Source organism: Carcharhinus amblyrhynchos, chromosome 17, assembly GCF_965287045.1.
Source record: "Carcharhinus amblyrhynchos chromosome 17, sCarAmb.v2.hapA, whole genome shotgun sequence".
Classification (NCBI taxonomy): Eukaryota; Metazoa; Chordata; class Chondrichthyes; order Carcharhiniformes; family Carcharhinidae; genus Carcharhinus; species Carcharhinus amblyrhynchos.
This window is the reverse complement of record NC_137340.1, coordinates 32,120,575-32,139,112: the sequence shown is the minus strand read 5'-3', so window position 1 is coordinate 32,139,112 and position 18,538 is coordinate 32,120,575. Positions and strand designations below refer to the sequence as shown.

General features: G+C 40.7%; 1 protein-coding gene across 1 annotated transcript in view; it reads left to right on the top strand.

Moving 5' to 3' along the window:
• Positions 1 to 1,007: 1,007 nt before the first annotated feature.
• wdr11 (WD repeat domain 11) overlaps positions 1,008 to 18,538 on the top strand; it is a 117,387-nt gene continuing 99,856 nt past the window's right edge. The window contains exons 1-2 of the mRNA XM_080205739.1: positions 1,008 to 1,205; positions 14,037 to 14,148. Coding sequence (XP_080061865.1) covers positions 1,123 to 1,205; positions 14,037 to 14,148 — 195 coding nt within the window. The 5' untranslated portion in view covers positions 1,008 to 1,122. The remainder of the gene's footprint in view (positions 1,206 to 14,036; positions 14,149 to 18,538) is intronic.

Here is an 18,538-nt window from a genome sequence, read left to right as displayed (position 1 = left end):
ACACTTCTGTGGACAAGCCCTAACTTTTTCTGATGAATTTAGTCAGTAACAGTCATACAAATACAACAACATGCATTTGATGTTCTAACAGCTCCTGGAGGAGAAAGGCAACTCAAACAATAACTTCCAGACTTCGGGTTTTAACCGCACATATTTGCTCACGCAAAGTTGCTTATGGGTGGCACCATGGTTAGCACTGCTGCTTCACAGTGTAGAGCCCTAGGTTTGATTCCCAGCTTGGGTCACTGTCGTGGGGAGTCTGCACATTCTCTCCATGTCTATGTGGGTTTCCTCCAGGTGCTCGGTTTCCTCCCACAGTCTGAAAGACGTGTTGGGGTTACGTGCATTGGCCATGCTAAATTCTCTCTGTGTAGCTAAACACGTGACAGAGTGTGGCGACTAGGGGATTTTCACAATAACTTTGCTGCAGTGTTTATGTAAACTTACTTGTGACACTAATAAATAAACTTAAGCTGTAAGCAATTAAATAAATAAAAGTTTATTTATTAGTGACAAGTAGGCTTACATTAACATTGCAATGAAGTTACTATGAAAATCCTCTAGTCGCCACACTCCAGTGCCTGCTCAGGCACACCAAGGGAGAATTTTTTAGCATGGCCAAGTCATCTAACCGTACATTTTTCAATTGGGGCAAATGGTTAGTTTGCATTTTGAATGGGAAGTTTTGCCAACTCTTTTTGAGCAGAAAATTCAGCTGAAGCTTTCAGCTTTTCCAGTCCCAGTGAGAGATTTTCCAGTCCCGATGAAAACTTTTCCAGTCCCAGTGAGAGATTTTCCAGTCCCGATGAAAACTTTTCCAGTCCCAGTGAGAGATTTTCCAGTCCCAGTAAGGGATCTGCACTGAACAGATCCACTCTCCCCTCTGGCCAATGCTGGGGGTGGCAGGGCAGGGACATCTCCAGGCCGGAACCTTGGTGCGGGTTTGCAGCAGAGGGCGGAGTGGAGAGGGGCACGGAGATGTGTGTTCCCTTCCTGTTTACATGGCCTCCCGGAAGCCGGCGTCCTTGTGAGCAACGGGAGAGACTTGTTGCTCTGCGGGGTTGGGGGCGGCTACGGGGAGGGTGATTACAATTTGTACAAAATCAGCGGCCGGGAGAGACGATGCAGTTCATGGTGAACATCAAACTGTCGGCCAGGACTTTAACAGGAACCTTGAACGGCCAGAACAAGGGGGCAGTGGATTGGTGAGTGAGGGAGAGCAGAGAGGCTGTATCTTTCTGTGGCCTGCCACTCAGCTGTGTGAGCACAACCTGACTGAGCCTGCACCTAACACACACTCAGTACCTTTACTTGAGCAGCTCCTGATTTATCAGCTCAGCACCTCATTTATTTGAATGTCCTGCTTTATGCTGTCCTGTAAGTGATGGTTGTATAAAGCAAATGGCAAACCTGATTCTCCAATACTCATAAGAACTAGGAGCAGGCAATTTAGCCCCTCGAGTCTGCCCTGTGGTTCAATACGATCATGCCTGATCTCATAAAGAGGGACATGGGGAACAAATGGTGAGGTGGATGAGTCCAGGGAGTGGTCAGCCATGATCTCGTTGAATGGTGGAGTGGGCTGAATTTGCCTACTTTTGCTCCTAGTTCTTATGTTAGAACATAGAAAAACTACAGCACAAACAGGCCCTTCAGCCCACAAGTTGTGCTGATCATATTCCTACCTACTAGGCTTACTTATAACTTTCAATCCTATTAAGTCCCATGTACTCATCCAGAAGTCTCTTAAAAGACCCTATCGAATTTGCCTCCAACACCACCGATGGCAGCCGATTTCACTCACCTACTACCCTCTGAATGAAAAACTTACCCCTGACATCTCCTCTGTACCTACTCCCCAGCACCTTAAACCTGTGTCCCCTCATAGCAACCATTTCAGCCCTGGGAAAAAGCCTCTGAATCCACCCAATCTATACTTCCTCATTTCAGCCTCAATTTCTCTTTCCTGCCCGTCCTCCATAACCCTTCAACCCATTACTACTTTAAAAATTGTCTCTCTGCTCAAATGTCCAGGCGTCCACTGCACACTGAAGTGGTTTCACAGATTCACAACTCTTTGAGAGAAGTAATTTCTCTTTATCTCTGTTTCAAATCTGCTACTCCTTATCCTAAAAGTATGACCTCCCATTCTAGATTTCCCCATGGGAGGAAGCATCCTCTCTACATCTAACCTGTCAATTCCCTTATATACCTCAATTAGATCTTCCCTCATTCTTCTAAACTCCAGTTAGTAAGGCCTAAATTGCTCAATCTCTCTACTTAAGAAAAACCCCTCATTTCTGTAATCAATCGAGTGAACATCCTCTGAACTACCTCCAATGCAACTATATCCTTCCAGGAGACCAGAACTGTGCAGAATACTCCAGGTGTGGTCTCACTAATGATACATGATTTCAGAAATTAATTTAAATCAAATATAAGATAAAAGGAAATTTTTGAATTTTTTGAACAGAAATCATAAATGCTAAAATAGCTGTTTGTAAAAAAAAAATACATTTTTATACAGCACATTCCATAATTGCTGGACGTCTGAAAGCATTGTAACTAATGAAGTATTTTTGAAGGGTAGTCACTTGTAATGTAGGAAATATGGCAGTTAGTTCATGCACAGAGCAAACTCCCACAAACAGCAATGTGATGATGACCAGGTCATCTGTTTTTGTGATGTTGATTGAGAGATAAACATTGGCCAGGACATCAGGGACAATTTCCCTGGTGATCTTCGATTAAAGTGTCACCTGAGCAGGTAGATAGAACCTGAGTTTGAAATCCCATTGAAAGACAGCAAAAATGCTGCACTGGAGCATCGGCCTTGAATTTTGTGCTCAAACCCTGTAGTGAGACTTGAACCTGGAACCTTCTGATTCAGGTGAGAACCATGGTTGACACTTATTTGCACCTTTTGGCCATTTTTTTAAAAGATGTTCACAAATCCCTTTTATAAAACATAAATGCTGTACTACAACTGTAATGTCCTAATTATGTTAGGGGTCATGGGTTTTAAGAAAAGGCGTGGTTTGCACGAGTAGATTCAAACTAACACAACAGGTTTTATTGAAAGAGATGTTTTTAACACTGTGCAGAATATAAACCTGAATGCAAACAGCAGCCTATGGCAACACCCTAATAGCTGCACCATCAAATCATGTGATCGGCTCTGGGAGCAATCGTGTAACATGGATTTGGGCCTGTGTCTGTGGGAGTTTGCGCATTCTCCCTGTGGTTGCGTGGGTTTCCTCCGGGCGCTCCGGTTTCCTCCCACACCCCAAAGATGTGCTCTTAGGCTGATTGGTTTACCAAATTGACACTATTCTCCCCTGAATCTGGCTAAGTTAGGGGTTCCACTCGTAGACACGCAGAGTAGAATAGGTGTAGGAGGATGCGGCGGCGCGGGCTCGTTGGGCCAAAGGGCCTGTTTCCCGTGCTGGGTTGTTCTTTGTTCTTTGTTTAACCCTTTTAAATATATAACATCAGCAAAGGGCTTCATTTTCGTGATAAGCAAGTGAGGTACAAAATCTTGCCTCTAGCTCTTTTGTTAAACTTGAGTGTGCAGACATAATTCAAGTGTCAAACTGTATTAGCTTCATCGCAAATACCTAAGAAAACACATCTGTTTCAGGATATTCTTAGATCTTCAGCCTGAAGAAATAAAAGATGTCCTTCTATTCAGTGCAAAACTCTCCATTTAATGTTTTTCTCATGAATACTTAGAACTCCCTATTTAGTATAATTTGAATCTTGGAATAACATTCAACCAGTGAGAAATGATGGGTGTTTAGTAAAGCTTGGCTGATTGCTGAGAAAAATATAGTTTTGAGGTTGGGCCTCAGCTCAGTTCTGGATGCCCACAGGGATGGGTTCCAAAGCCTTAGGAGAGGGCTCAAAAGAGGTACACACAGCTGATACTGGGATTAACAGACTTCAGTTATGTGGCTAACCTGAGGTTGTTCTCCTTGGAGCAAAGAAGGTTAAGAGGAAATTGGATAGAGGTGTTCAAAATGATGTCTAACTTTGATAGAGTAAATAAGGAGAAATTGTTTCCTGTGGCATGTGGATTGGTAATGAGAAGGCACTGATTTAAGGTAAAGTACCAGAGATGAAATGAGATTTTTTTTTCTTAATGTGTCATAAATGCTGTGACCTCAAATGCATGGCCTGAAAGGGCAGTGGAAACTATTCAGTGCTAACTTTGAAAGGGAATGGAATAAATAATTGAAGGGTAAGATACAGGACTATGGAGATTATATATACTGTATATATAATATACAAGAACGTGGAGAGACAGTATAAAATAAAAGGACAACTCTTAAGGTGGTGCAAGAACAAAGGGACTTTCGTATATTTGTACATAAGTCATTGAAGGTTGCAGCGCAAGTTGAGAGAGCAGTTAATAAAGCACCCTGGTTTTATTAACAGGGATGTTGAGTACAAGAGTAAGGAGATCATGATGAATTTGTATAAAGCACGAGTTAGACTTCATCCTGAGTTCTGCATCCAATTCTGAGCGCCAAACTTGAGGAAAGTTATGAAGGTTTAGGAGAGACTGCAGAGGAGATTCACGAGAATGATTCAATGGACAAACAACTGTAGCTATGAAGGTAGATTGGAGAGGTTGGGTCTGTTTTCCTTGGAGAAATGAAGGCTGAGAGGAGATTTGATAGACGTATTCAAGATGCTGGGGGATATAGACAAGGTAAACAGGGAGAAACTGTTCTCACCCAGGAGTACCTCTACAGGGCACAGATTCAAAATAATGTGCAAAAGGATTAAAAGTGATGTGAGGAAGAATGTTTTCACCCAGAGGGTGCTTGGATTCTGGAACAAACTTCCTGAGAGGATGGTGGAGGCAGGTTTGATTGAAATATTCAAAAGGCTATCTGAAAAGAAAGAATGTACAGGTTACGGGGATAAGGCAAGGGAATGGGATTAGGCAGAATGCTCATTCAGAGAGCCAGTGCAGATGTCATAGGCCAAATTACCTCCTCCTGCACTGTAAACATTCTGTGATTCTGTGACTATGGGTACAGAGAGGAGAGTGGGTCAAAAATCCCAATTCTGATAAATATATATCAAAAAGATCACTAGACCAATAGTGACCCTCAGGGGAACATCACAGTATGCACTCTGTCCCGTCTGAAAACTATTCTTTGCAACTACTCTGTTTTCACTCCTTTTAGATAATTTTATAGCTTTACTCCCCAGGCTGTCATTTTGCTTACAATTTGATAATGCAGTGCACTTTCAAATGTCTTTTGAAAGTTCATGTACATCCATCATCCTTTTTGGGTTATTTATCTCCTTGCTGTTTGTGGGACCTTGTTTATACAATTGGCTGTTGTCGTTCCCTCTTATAATAGTGGCTACACGGCAAAAGTATTTCATTAGCTGTGAAACATTGACAGCTTGCATTGAAGAACTGTTTATGATGTGGAAAAACACTCCATGGTATTTCAAAGAGGGGTATTCAATTTAAAATCGAATAAATAAAGCTTAATGACTATCAAGACGTTGGATTGTCGCAAAAACTCAACTGATTGACTAATGTCCTTAAGGGAAGAAAATCAGCCAACCTTCCCTGGAGCCTGGATGTGACTCCAGTCCCAAACTAATGTGGTTGACTCTAACTGCATCCTGAAACATTTTAACATGCCAATCAGTTATTTCAAATTACTAAAATGAATAAGAATAACATTTGATGGTCAATTTGGCTGTGAAGTAAAAAGAGAATTAGGAATGTTGAAGGTACATCTCGCCCACGTAATCCTATAGAGTCTTCCTTGCATCTGGCAGCTTGTGCCAACATTGGGAGATCTGCTTGACAGACTAATCAACAGCCACCTGACAAAAATATCTAAATTTCCAGGTTCCTTCACCATCCTTTCCCAGCCCTGCTAGATGTGAGCTATAGTGGTAAACTGTTGAGATCTTGCAAGGCTAACCTAACCTGTACATCTTTGGACACTAAAGGGCAATTTATCATGGCCAAGGCACCTAACTTACACATCTTTGGACTGTGGGAAGAAACAAGAGCACCTGGATGAAACCCATGTAGACATATGGAGAATATGCAAACACCATACAGACCGTTTGGAGAAAGCATTGAGAGTGGCAAAGCCACAGAAAATACTCTGGGTGGATTCCGTCAATGTCTATCACCAAATAATGAGAGCTCATTAGTATGGAGAGAGCTGGCTGAGTCCTGAAGGACATGGGTACCATTCTGAGGCCACAGCTGCATGTCAATGACTGCATTGGTGGGAATGACCACTTTGTACAGTTCTTGTAGAGTACAAATCCTATCTTCACATTGAGGGTACCCACCATTGTGTCATATGGCACTACCAACTGTGCAAGTGGAACAGATTAAGAACAGATATAGCAGATCTCAACTGGACATCCATTCGTCACTTTGTAACCCTAGCAACAAGAGAACGTATTTCATCACAACCTGTAATCTCTTTGGTCTCCTTATCCCTCAGTCTTCCATCACTAAACCAAATGACCATTCCCGATTCAGTGAATTTAGAATAGCCTGCCTGTATTAGGCATGTAACCTTTTTGGAGGGCATCTAGGAAATGGGCAAGAAATGATGGCCTTGCCACTCTCGTCCATTTTCCAAGAATGGGGAGAAACAATTACTGCTGAGCCTTCTAAGGAGATATTGGTGGCGTGACTGAAAGCTTGGTCAAAGAAGAGGTTTTAAGGAGGAGGAGACAGGGAGGTGGCAAGGCCATTAGATTTAGGAAGGGAATTTTGGAACTCGGAGCATTGCCAACAATGGTGCAGCAAAAGGAGTCATGGACACACAATATATGCCAGAGTTGGAGGAACAAAGATTCGGCAGGCTGCTTTGCATTCTGTTACTGTTCCCACCAAGTACGTATGTGTGTGCATCAGGCAGGCAGCTGACACATTGTCCTGTTGAAAGTAATGGCACCACAAAATATATTTAAAAGTACCATGTATTGAAATAACAGGCCGTGCACAACAAAAAAATTAAAGGGAATATTGGGTTCTGCATGATTTTCTTTTCCATGAAGATATAGAAAAGAAATTGTGGTGGAATGCTAATGCCAATCTTCACTCGTGTTCAAGACTAATTTAGAAGACAGAAAAATGCTGAAATAACTATCATTGTGGTCATTTCTTGCTTGTTATATGGAATAGAATGTCTCACAATCTTTAAAAATTAATGCTGATGGTAAGATGTTGTTCTTTTCAAGAAAAATTGTTGCCATTAATACCATTTAAAAATAAAATGAGAATTTAAAATAAAGTTTATTAGTCAAAAGTAGGCTTACATTCACACTGCAATGAAGTTACTGTGAAAATCCCCTAGTTGCCAAACTGTACCGCCTATTCGGGTACATTGAGGGAGATAATTTTGTGTGTTGAATTTAGAGAAAACTACCATTGCTGTCATCTTTTTCATACCTTTAAAGCATCTATTGTGTCCTCAATCTACGTCAGATATATTTGTCTCTGATTAAAATATCCAATATCCAGTTTAAAACATTGAGTTTTATGTTGCAGATTATTACTTTTGGAATTATTGACCTCAACTTTTAATGAAGCTGATAATTGACATTGAAAATGATACAGCAATTTAATTCTAATTGCAAATGAAATGTGAAATTTGATGATTAAGAATTATTTTTAAGTTGTGTGGTACATTTATTGGACCAAATCTTGCTGTAGCAGAATATCCAACGGTATCTGTCATTCGTTTGCTTGGCCCTTGCACCCTTCAACTCAAAACAACTGTTTCCACGTAGCTGATGAAAGTATCAGAAGCATTGAAAAAGGACATCTGTGACCCGACACAACAGGATATTCCAGCAACTTGTGAGATTTATATAGAGAAATAAATAGCAGAGGAACTGGGAAGGATGGTGAATTGACAGGAGTGAATTTAATGTCAAATCAGGTATGAGAAGAAAGGTTGAGATTTGAAATGTCTGAGAGAGAGGAAAACGACAGAAGAAATGTTAGAAAAATAAATTAAAGTTGACATTTTTATCATCTGCTAAAAGCAATTGAACCTCGATATTTCACACTTGCATTTAATTTTAAATCAAATAATAATTCCAGTGTTCAGAGGGCTTGATTAACAGCCATTAACATTTGTTAATTTGTTAACCCCTGCTTATAATTACTAGCCTTAAATATCTGTGGCACATTTAGTTTGTATTATTGTGCAAATACGTGTAATCTCAGGGTATTTGATAGATGCTGATAGTGAACCAATAAGAAGTCTGACAACACCAGGTTAAAGTCCAAAAGGTTTATTTGGTAGCAAAAGCCACTAGCTTTCGGAGGACTGTTCCTTCATCAGATAAGTGGGAGTTCTATTCACAAACAGGGCATATAAAGATACAAACTCAATTTACAAAATAATGATTGGAATGCGAATCTTAGTGAACCATACAGTAGAATGCTCGATTGGCAAGATATAACAAGTGGGGTGCCACAGGGTTTGGTCCTCGGGCCCCAGCTATTTACAATCTATATTAATGACTGGAATGCAGGGATAGGATACCATAGCCAAATTTGTAAATGACGCTAAAATAATTGGGATTGTAAGTTGCAACAATGAAATAAGAAACTTACAAATGATTACGGATAGGTTAAGTGAATGGGTCAAAATTCGACAGATGGAGTTTAACATGGATAAGTGTGAGATTACCCATTTTGATAGGAAAATAGAAAGGCAAATTATTATCTAAATGGAGAGAAACTTCAGAGTGCTTCAGTACAGAGGGATCTGGATGTCCTTGTGCATGAATCGCAGAAAATTAGCATGCAGGTACAGCAGGTAATAAGAAAAGCAAATGGAATATTGGCATTTGTTGCGAAAAGTGTAGAATATAAAAGTAATGAAGTTCTTATTGCTTCTGCACAAACCGTTAGTGAGACCGCACTAAGAATATTGTGTACAGTTTTGGCTCCCTTACTTGAGAAAGGATGTAGTTGCATTGGAGGAGGTTCAGTAGATTCCAAAGTTGAAGGGTATGTCTTACGAAGTGAGAGTGAACAGTTCAGGCCTATACTCCCTGAAGTTTAGAAGAGTGGGAGGAGATCTAATTGAGGTATACAAGATGATAAGAGAACTTGACAAAGTAGACGTGAAGAGGATGTTTCCTCTTGTAAGGCAATCCAGATCAAGTGGTTATTGTTTCAAATTTACCACCCCTTATCCTAAAGCTTTGGTGAGGAGAAATTACTTCTCTCAAAGGGTCATGAGTCTGTGGAATTCACTAGTCCAGAGCTATGTGGATATTGCAACAATGGGTAAATTTAAGGAAGAGGTGGACGCATTTTTAATTAGTGAGCATTTGAAGAGCTATGGTAAATGGGCAGGTAAATGGAGTTGAGGATGAGATGAGATCAGCCATCATTGTATTAAATGGCAGAGCAGGCTCTGGAGACTAAATTGCCTACTCCTAGTTCTTGTATTATGTTCTTATGTTTTGCAAACCTACTGGTGGAGAGGGCAGGAACTTTGGGATTTTCACCAAAAAAAAATGCTTTTTTCCCTTCTCTGAAGCTGTTGTATCATTATTGGTCTCACCATTATTTGGACAGCAAAATCTGCTGTGATGATGCAGTGTGGCAAGCGAAATGTCTTTCCATAGTCTGTTAGTAGTTGCAGACATTAAATGTCGAGTCACTGAATATTTTGTTGTATGACTTCTAAATACTTATTCATAGAACTTTTTTTTTCAAAATGTCCTTCCAAAAGGCTGTAATTAGATTTCCAGTTTTAGTCCTTTTAATGCAGGGAGCTTATTGTTTAACTGTTGAGTAGTGGCACTCTGATCTTGCAAACTCCTGTAACATTTCTGGAGCTTTTAAATGTCAGATCCTGTGAAGTGAAGCCAGCAATTTTCTTTTTGTTCTGTTTCTGTTTTTGTAAGCTGTATTGCTTTAAACCTATTAGCCAGCTTTATATTGAAATGGTGACCTGACTTTAACCTGTAGAGTATTATAAATCTAGCAATTACATTTTCTTCTATCAGTAGTTAGTGTCAGAAATTATTTGCCCTTCACCAAATAACTTCTGGGCCCTCCAAACAGAAGTTCTAATGTTGACTTATGCCACTGTGGTGATAATTAATTTATCTGTTGTCAGCTCAGAATTAGATATCTGCATAGTGGAGAGAGATTTGTGCTCTCGTCCTTTTATTGGTAACTTTGAGTGAGGATATGGGAAATTCAGGCGTCATTTGAAACAGTGCTTAGGACTTTGCAATGATTTTGACTATGAGAGATCAATATCAAAATTATGTTGCATTCTAAGACGCATGAAACTGCCAAGAATGCTTTGTAGTCAGCAGCACCTGTTTTATATTGTGAACTCCAAAAACTGGACAGAAGAAGTGTTGGTTTAAGGGGCTGATTGTGCTAGTTCACCACCACTTATAAGTGGAACTCTGAATTAGCGGTGCTGGCTTAAGATGCTGATGCAGTCTTCTTGATAGTGCAATAAAGAAAGTCTCTGCCTGCAGTCATACAAAAAGGAAGGAAAAACGCAGGTGCCAGGTCTCATTCTGATAGGAAGGCATTGAGTTGCAATGCTGTTGCTCAGGAGCCACCAGGCACTACTTGGAATTAACCTCATGTGGGATTGTTAGGGAGAAAAATACAACTATTTGGCTATGGTGTACTTCACTCATTCTCAAGAAAATCAGATGAAGACTCTTGGAATTTCAGGCACTGTCTTTCTTCCAAACTGTAGTACGGGCTGGCCTCAGTGCTCCAACTAGTGGTTCGTTAGGGAGAGGCCCCAATCCAGGAATTACATAGACATTTATAGTTAAGATCCAGTAATAATAAATTATCATGGACCAATCAAAGATGTACATTTGCACAGAAGCTAAACCTCTTTCCACTCTCAGCTATCGTAAGGTGACATAAGGATACAGTTGTCCAATTACAACTTGTGCATGTCTACCTAATTATAATATCACAAGCACGTATTTCTGTTCACATAATTATGAAGTTATCTATCTAACCTTTGGCATATCAACTCCCCTGTCCAATTGTCTCTTGTTAGAACAGACACTAAAAGCTGCAGCAGTGCATAATTCAGTGGAGGCCTTGTGTGTAGCTTTATGGTCCTTGACACTTATCTGGGTCTATTTCAGTCAAAACCTGTGGTTTTCTCGATCTTGCAGCTTATGTAATTTTTAAACTTGAGTGATTATTAACCCTTTCAGGAGTCTGATTTCGGTGTGGTGTCAAGCTGGGTTTAAAAACATTTCAAGGTTCCTTTGAACTTACTGGCCACCCTATAACATTAAGTAATACCAGTTATTTTTTAATGTTCAGGAAACCATTTGAAATATACTGCTTGTGAGCAAAGTTCATGCTTCTATGAATACATGTTCCTTTTTCTCAGCAGTTTGGAGTTCGCAGTATAAAATAGATGCTGCTGACTACAAGCCGCACTTGACTGTTCTATATCTCTTAGAGTGCAATCTACTCCTGCCCTACATTGGCAGCTCCCAATTAGTACTCTGCCCAAGACAGTGGCGCTCAGAGCATGCATGTGACATGGACAGAATCAAGGACAAGAAGCTGTCTGAAAAATATTTTTTTCCCAGTGAGCTGTGCAACTTGAGGTTAACACAGTAAAAAGTCTGACAACACCAGGTTTTAGTCCAACCTATTTATTTGATAATATTCTCACAAGCTTTCGAGGGAACAGCCTCTTCGTCAGGTGAATGGAGAGTTCTGGCCTCAGACAGAGCATATAAAGCACAGACAGTTTAGAGATTACTGATTAAAATGCGAATCCTTACACCTAACCTGCTGTTCAAGACCTGAAGTGGCTGACAATGTGAGTGGTAGGAGCACTGATCACAGTTTAAAGAGATGTGTATTGTCTCCAGACAGTACAGTAAGTGAGGTTTTGCAAACCCAGGCAAGTCACGGGGGTTACAGATAGTGCGACATGAACCCAAGATCCCTGTTGAGACCGTCCTCATGTGTGCGGAACTTGGCTATCAGTCTCTGCTCAGCGACTCTGCGCTGTCGTGTGTTGTGAAGGCCGCCTTGGAGAATGCTTACCCGAAGGTCAGAGGCTGAATGCCCGTGACCACTGAAGTGTTCGCCAACAGGAAGGGAACAGTCTTGCCTGGTGACTGTCGAGCGATGTTCATTCATCCGTTGTCATAGCGTCTGCATGGTCTCCCCAATGTACCATGCTTCGGGACATCCTTTCTTGCAACGTATCAGGTAGACAATGTTGGCCGAGTTGCAAGAGTATTTACCATGTACCTGGTGGATGGTATTCTCACGTGTGATGATGGTATCCATGTCGATGATCCGGCATGTCTTGCAGAGGTTGCTGTGACAGGGTTGTGTGGTATTGTGGTCACTGTTCTCCTGAAGGCTGGGTAGTTTGCTGCGAACAATGGTCTGTTTGAGGTTGTGTGGTTGTCTGAAAGCAAGAAGTGGGGGTGTGGGGATGGCCCTGGCGAGATGTTCGTCTTCATCAATGATATGTTGAAGACTCCGGAGAAGATGTCGTAGCTTCTCCGCTCCGGGGAAGTACTGGACGACGAAGGGAACTCTGTCCACTGTGTCCCGTGTTTGTCTTCTGAGGAGATCGGTGCGGTTTTTCGCTGTGGTGCATCGAAACTGCCGATCTATGAGTCGAGCACCATATCCTGTTCTTACGAGGGCATCTTTCAGGGTCTGGAGGTGTCTGTCACGATCCTCCTCATCTGAGCAAATCCTGTGTATACGGAGGGCTTGTCCGTAGGGAACGGCTTCTTTAACATGTTTAGGGTGGAAACTGGAGAAGTGGAGCATTGTGAGATTGTCTGTGGGCTTGCGGTACAGTGAGGTGCTGAGGTGACCGTCCTTAATGGAGTTGCGTGTGTCCAAGAATGCAACTGATTCTGGGGAATAGTCCATGGTGAGTCTGATGGTGGGGTGGAATTTGTTGATATCATCATATAGTTGTTTCAGTGATTGTTCACCGTGAGGCCAGAGGAAGAAAATGTCATCGATGTATCTAGTGTACAGCATCGGTTGAAGATTCTGTGCAGTGAAGAAGTCTTGTTCGAACCAGTCACATTGTCAGCCACTTCAGGTCTTGAACAGCAGGTTAGGTGTAAGGATTCGCATTTTAATCAGTAATCTCTAAACTGTCTGTGCTTTATATGCTCTGTCTGAGGCCAGAACACTCCATTCACCTGACGAAGAGGCTGTTCCCTCGAAAGCTTGTGAGAATATTATCAAATAAATAGGTTGGACTAAAACCTGGTGTTGTCAGACTTTTTACTGTGTTTACGCCAGTCCGACGCCGGCATACCCACATCACAACTTGAGGTTAACCAGGCTGTACTTGTTATATTGGGCATGTTTTTTGGATAAGTGTGGCATCTATAATTCAACATACAACATAAGAAATAGGAGCAGGAGTAGATCATACATTCCACCATTCAATAATGATCTTCATACTCAGCTCTAATTTATATATTGTAACTTACAACCTAAAGGTAATTGAGAAACCAGTTTAAAGTTTATTTATTAGTGTCACACATAGGCTTACATCAGCACTGCAATGAAGTTACTGTGAAAATCCCCTATTCGCCACACTCTGGCACCTGTTCGGGTACACTGAGAGAGAATTTTTAGCGTGGCTAATGCACCTAACCAGCATGTCTTTTGGACTATGGAAAAAAACCGGAGCACCGGGGGAAACCCGTGCAGACTTCATTCAGGCAGTGACCCGAGGCCAGAATTGAACTGTGGTGCTGTAAGGCAGCAGTGTTAACCATAACCAGAATAGTAACCTTAACAAATTTTTGATATCCATACAGTCATTTTTATTGAATTCAGGCAATTATATATTTTATTTTTTGGTATACTATTGATTGGCAGCTTAATTTGGAGGTATAAGAGCTTTGTTTCTGAATTGGCAGAAAGTTTTTATGGGTATGTTTTATACACACTGTTGTTTTCTATCTTTAAATAATTAACTGCACTTTTTTTCTTCTAGGGGTTGGCAAGGTTTAATTGCCCATGGTTGTCATTCACTTGTATTGATTATAGATCCACGCACGTCTCAAACAATTCAGGTTCTGGAACGGCACAAAGCAAATGTTGTGAAGGTAATCACTATTGGTCATTGTTTGCGTTAGGTTCTGACCATATTGTGATCTGTTATTAAGGATAATACCAGTTCTTTTCCTTTCTTTCCAGCTAAAAACTTGACCGTTTAGAGAGGAAGATCTGAAGTGTGTCGGCCAATTTATTACATGCACTCCTGTTACAATCTAATATATTAGTAGCAAATAATTGGATCCCACTGCCAGCAAGTGTTAAAAGGAAGCATTCTAGCAATTTTTTTAACATGAAAAGCTTTAGTCTAATATTAAAGCACAGTGCTCCTTAAACTCAGCATTTCCACTTATCTGTTTGAACTGTTCAGTTTCACTAGTGATAAACTGGTGAGAACATATGTGCATAAATCATTGAAGGTGGCACACGAGGTTGAGAGTGTGGTTAATAAAGCATGCAGTATCCTAAGCTTTGTTAATAGGGACATAAAATACAAAAGCAATGAAGCTATGTTAAACTTGTGTAAATCATGGTTTGCCTCAACTGCAATATTGCATCCATTTCTGGATGCAGTATTGTAGGAAGGATGTGAAGGCATTACAGGGAGTGCAGAAAAGATTCACAAAAATGGTTTCAAGGATGAGCAACTTTGGTTAAATAGATAAATTGAAGAAGAGAATGTTGAGAGGAGATTTGTTAGAGGTGTCCGAAATAATGAGGTTTCGGGACAGTAGATGGAGAGGAACAATTCCCATTGCTGCAAGGTTCAGGAATCAGAGGGCACGGATTTAAGATAGTTGGCAAAAGAAGCAGTGGTGAGGAAAAGCTTCCTCATTCAGTGTGTAGTTAGGATCTGGAATGCACTGCTTGAGAGTATGGTAGAGATAAGGTCAATCCAGGCCTTCAAAGAGGGAATTGGATTGTTTGAGAAGGAAAAATCTGTGTGGCTGTGGGGAAAAGATGGGATTTTTGGCACTAGGTGAGTTGTTCCTTCAGAGAGCTAGCAAAGATACAACAGGCAGAATGGCTTCCTTCTGTGCTATAACCATTCTGTGATTCTGTCATTTTCCCTAGAGTTTAGGAGAATGAAAAATTATCTCACTGAGAGATGCAAAATCTTAAAGGGCTTGATCGTGAGGATGTTGGGAGGATGTTTTTCCTGCCTGGAGAATCTAGAACTAGTGGTCACCATTGCACAATAAAGGGTAGCTACATAGGATGGGGATAAAGTTTGGCTGCAGACCAAATGCTGGCGAGTGTGATTAGGCTAGGGAGGGCTTGTTTTTTTGATTGGCGCATACATAAGGGACCAAGTGACCTCTTGTGTCATAAATTTTCTGGTATTCTATGAGAAATTTCTTAATTTAAAGCGTTGTGAAGCTTTAGAATTCTCTAACCCAGAGTGCTCAGGATGATCAATCATGGAATACATTGGTCAGAGATCAAAATATTTTTCGATACCATGAGAATTGGGGGAAATGGAGCTAGCGCGTGAAGGTGTAGCTAAGATAGGAGATCAGCCAATGTTTTGTTGCATGAAAGAGCAAACCCAAGGGGCTGAATGGTCAAGCCCTGTCCTCCAGTTGCAACACTGCTTATTGTTATTAAAGAGTAAGTTGGACAACTTCTGATGTATGCACGTGCACAGTTAAACGCAGAAATCTAGAAGTTGCTGTCCAAGTTGCCCGGCTATACCGGTGCTTTGGTGAAGACTCAACATTGAAAGACGTTGAGATTTCGCATGATAGATACCCACTGAACATGTCAGTAAAAGTCAGGGTTTGTCCATTCAAGTCTGAGGGAAATTTTAGGAGAGTGATAAGTCTTAAATTACTGCCAAACAATCACTCTGGCTCTAAAATATTACTTTTGCTCACATGGAGTCTCATTCCTTCAGATTTTAATTATTGTTGGAGATTGAAAAAAATAACTCTTACATGATTTTTACATTGAATTAAATATTCAAGGTTACAGTTTCTGATTCAGGTTCTTTAATTTGATTGGCTAAGGAGATATACAGTTGCTAAATCTATTCACAGATCCACTGTTGAAGTGGGTGAATATTTCAGCAGAATCCAGGCCTTTGTTTTCAATTTCAGAACTTATGAGGCATAAAATAATTTGCAGTAATTAATTCTGTTAGTGCCATTGAATATTTATTTTACTATTGGATTGTGGAACTGATCATGGATTTCGTGTTTGGGAGAAAATGCTGGAAACATTGAGCAGGTCAGGCAGCAACTTTGGAGAGGGGAACGTTAATGTTTTACACCATTGACATGAAATATTTACCAACCATTCCTGATCCCAAAGATTATGCCTGGTCTCCTGAGTGTTTTGAGTTGGAGCTGAAATCTAAAAAATGCAGATTGCCAGCATTTTCAGTGCAGCACGGTAGCACAGTGGTTAGCGCTGCTGCTTCACAGCTCCAGGGACTTGGGTTCGATTCCCAGCTTGGGTCACTGTCTGTTTGGAGTTTGCACATTCTCCTCACATCTGTGTGCGTTTCCTCCAAGTGCTCCTGTTTCCTCCCACAGTCCAAAGATGTGCGGGTTAGGTTGATTGGCCATGCTAAAATTGCCCCTTAGTGTCCTGAGATGCGTAGGTTAGAGAGATTAGTGGGTAAAATATGTAGCGATGTGGGGATAGGGCCTGGGTGGGATTGTGGTTGATGCAGACTTAATGGGCTGAATGGCCTCTTTCTGCACTGTAGGATTCTATGATTCTTCTATGATTGCTTCTGTTGTAGTATTTAGCAGCTCTCAGTAAGCAGTTAACGTTGTTCTGAAAAATTACCAGTCAACATTCATCAACTGCTAATCAGATTTTAATTATGCATATCATCAAGTGGTGATACTTTGCACCATGCATGTCATTCAAACAAAGCTAGTGATTTAATAGATTTGACTGATTGTTGTGCTCTTTAATGATCTGTGATGTTCTCAGTTTAATTCACATGATTGGAGAGAAATGAATAAGTTTGTAGAAGGATGTGACAAATGAGCAGCAGATGGTAACAAAATAGTTTGCTTGTATTTCTATAGCTGTTTTTGTCCTCGAAGCTATTAACTTGTGCACTGAAATATGATGATTATGCTGGAAAGTGTAGTTAACATTAAGCCAAAATGAGGCTCATAATTGGAGAGGATCTGGTGGGATCCTACTAACGAGTGCCATCATCAGAGATCTTAATATTCTCCAATTGCTTTCATAAGGGGATCTGCAGTATTGAAGTATCCGCTGAAGATCAGAGAAAGAGAGCCTATCAGGATAACATAGTTATTAGCTTGTGGCTAAAGGAGTCTGGGGGAAATCTGTTAAGTAATATTACTTAGAAAGGTATCTTTGATGCGCCAATTTGAAATTGGTCAGCATTAGTGAAGGTGCGAAGGATTCACAAATGGATGAATCTCCACAAAAATAAATATTGTAGAATCGTGGTTTGATCATTATTATGGCTAAAGAGGATTTATTATTTGCTCATCCACGGCCAGCTGATTTTAGAGACTTAAAAATCCATCCTGAAAATACATGCCCCATTGTTTGGGAAGTAAAGAACACAACAAAAATGAATGCTGTATATCTGGATGCTATGTTGAGGCAGTCAAAGGGTACCATGCAATTTTTGGAGTCAGGACTGAAAGGGATCCTGCCTTATTTGCAACATCTGACTTGTATAATTATCAACCATAGGGGTAACATTCATTCTCACTAAACCAATTCAAGGGGACTAAATGTGGAAAAAATGTGGTGGGATTGCAAATTATAGACTCAGACTTCTTTCTGGCAGTACCATCTGTGTAATTAATCCAATTGGCTGCTGCACAGGGGCTAGCATTTTTCTATTAGTTGAATTGATGTTAATTTGCATGTTAGATCTTGGGAGGTGGGAGTGCTTTTTTGTTCTGATGTAAATGTTTTGTTCTAAGTAATGTTGGTCAGAATTGTTTTTATGTGATGTGTTCTGCTTTACTTTTGCTTGGAGTGAGAGTAGGGGTGATAACTGCTTCAAGATCCACCAGGCTGCTCACATATTTTCTATTAATAGAGCAGCTATGGGTGTGAATGGAGTTGTGAAATGATGGACTATCACTGCAGGGAAAGTGAGAATCTAACTTGGAAGATATCCCGTCCTGGGTTGCAAATAGCATTCTGTCTTTAAAATTATACAAATGGGAAGCTACTTTCTATGTTAACACAGTCTGTGGGCTTTTATTTTCTAGCTGGTAGTCAGATGTTGCATAGGAGCATATAATATTGGCCTGAAACTTCCTGGCTCTTTCCCCAGCATCGGAGTTTGGAGGGTACCCCAAAGATATAAAGGAAATAAATCTCGAATGTTCACAGACATTTGTCTGGAAGCGCTAACTTCCCTTGGATGATTGTGCCAAGATGAGAACCCTGATAACGGGATTTAAATCGCTAACTTCAGGTGGTTCT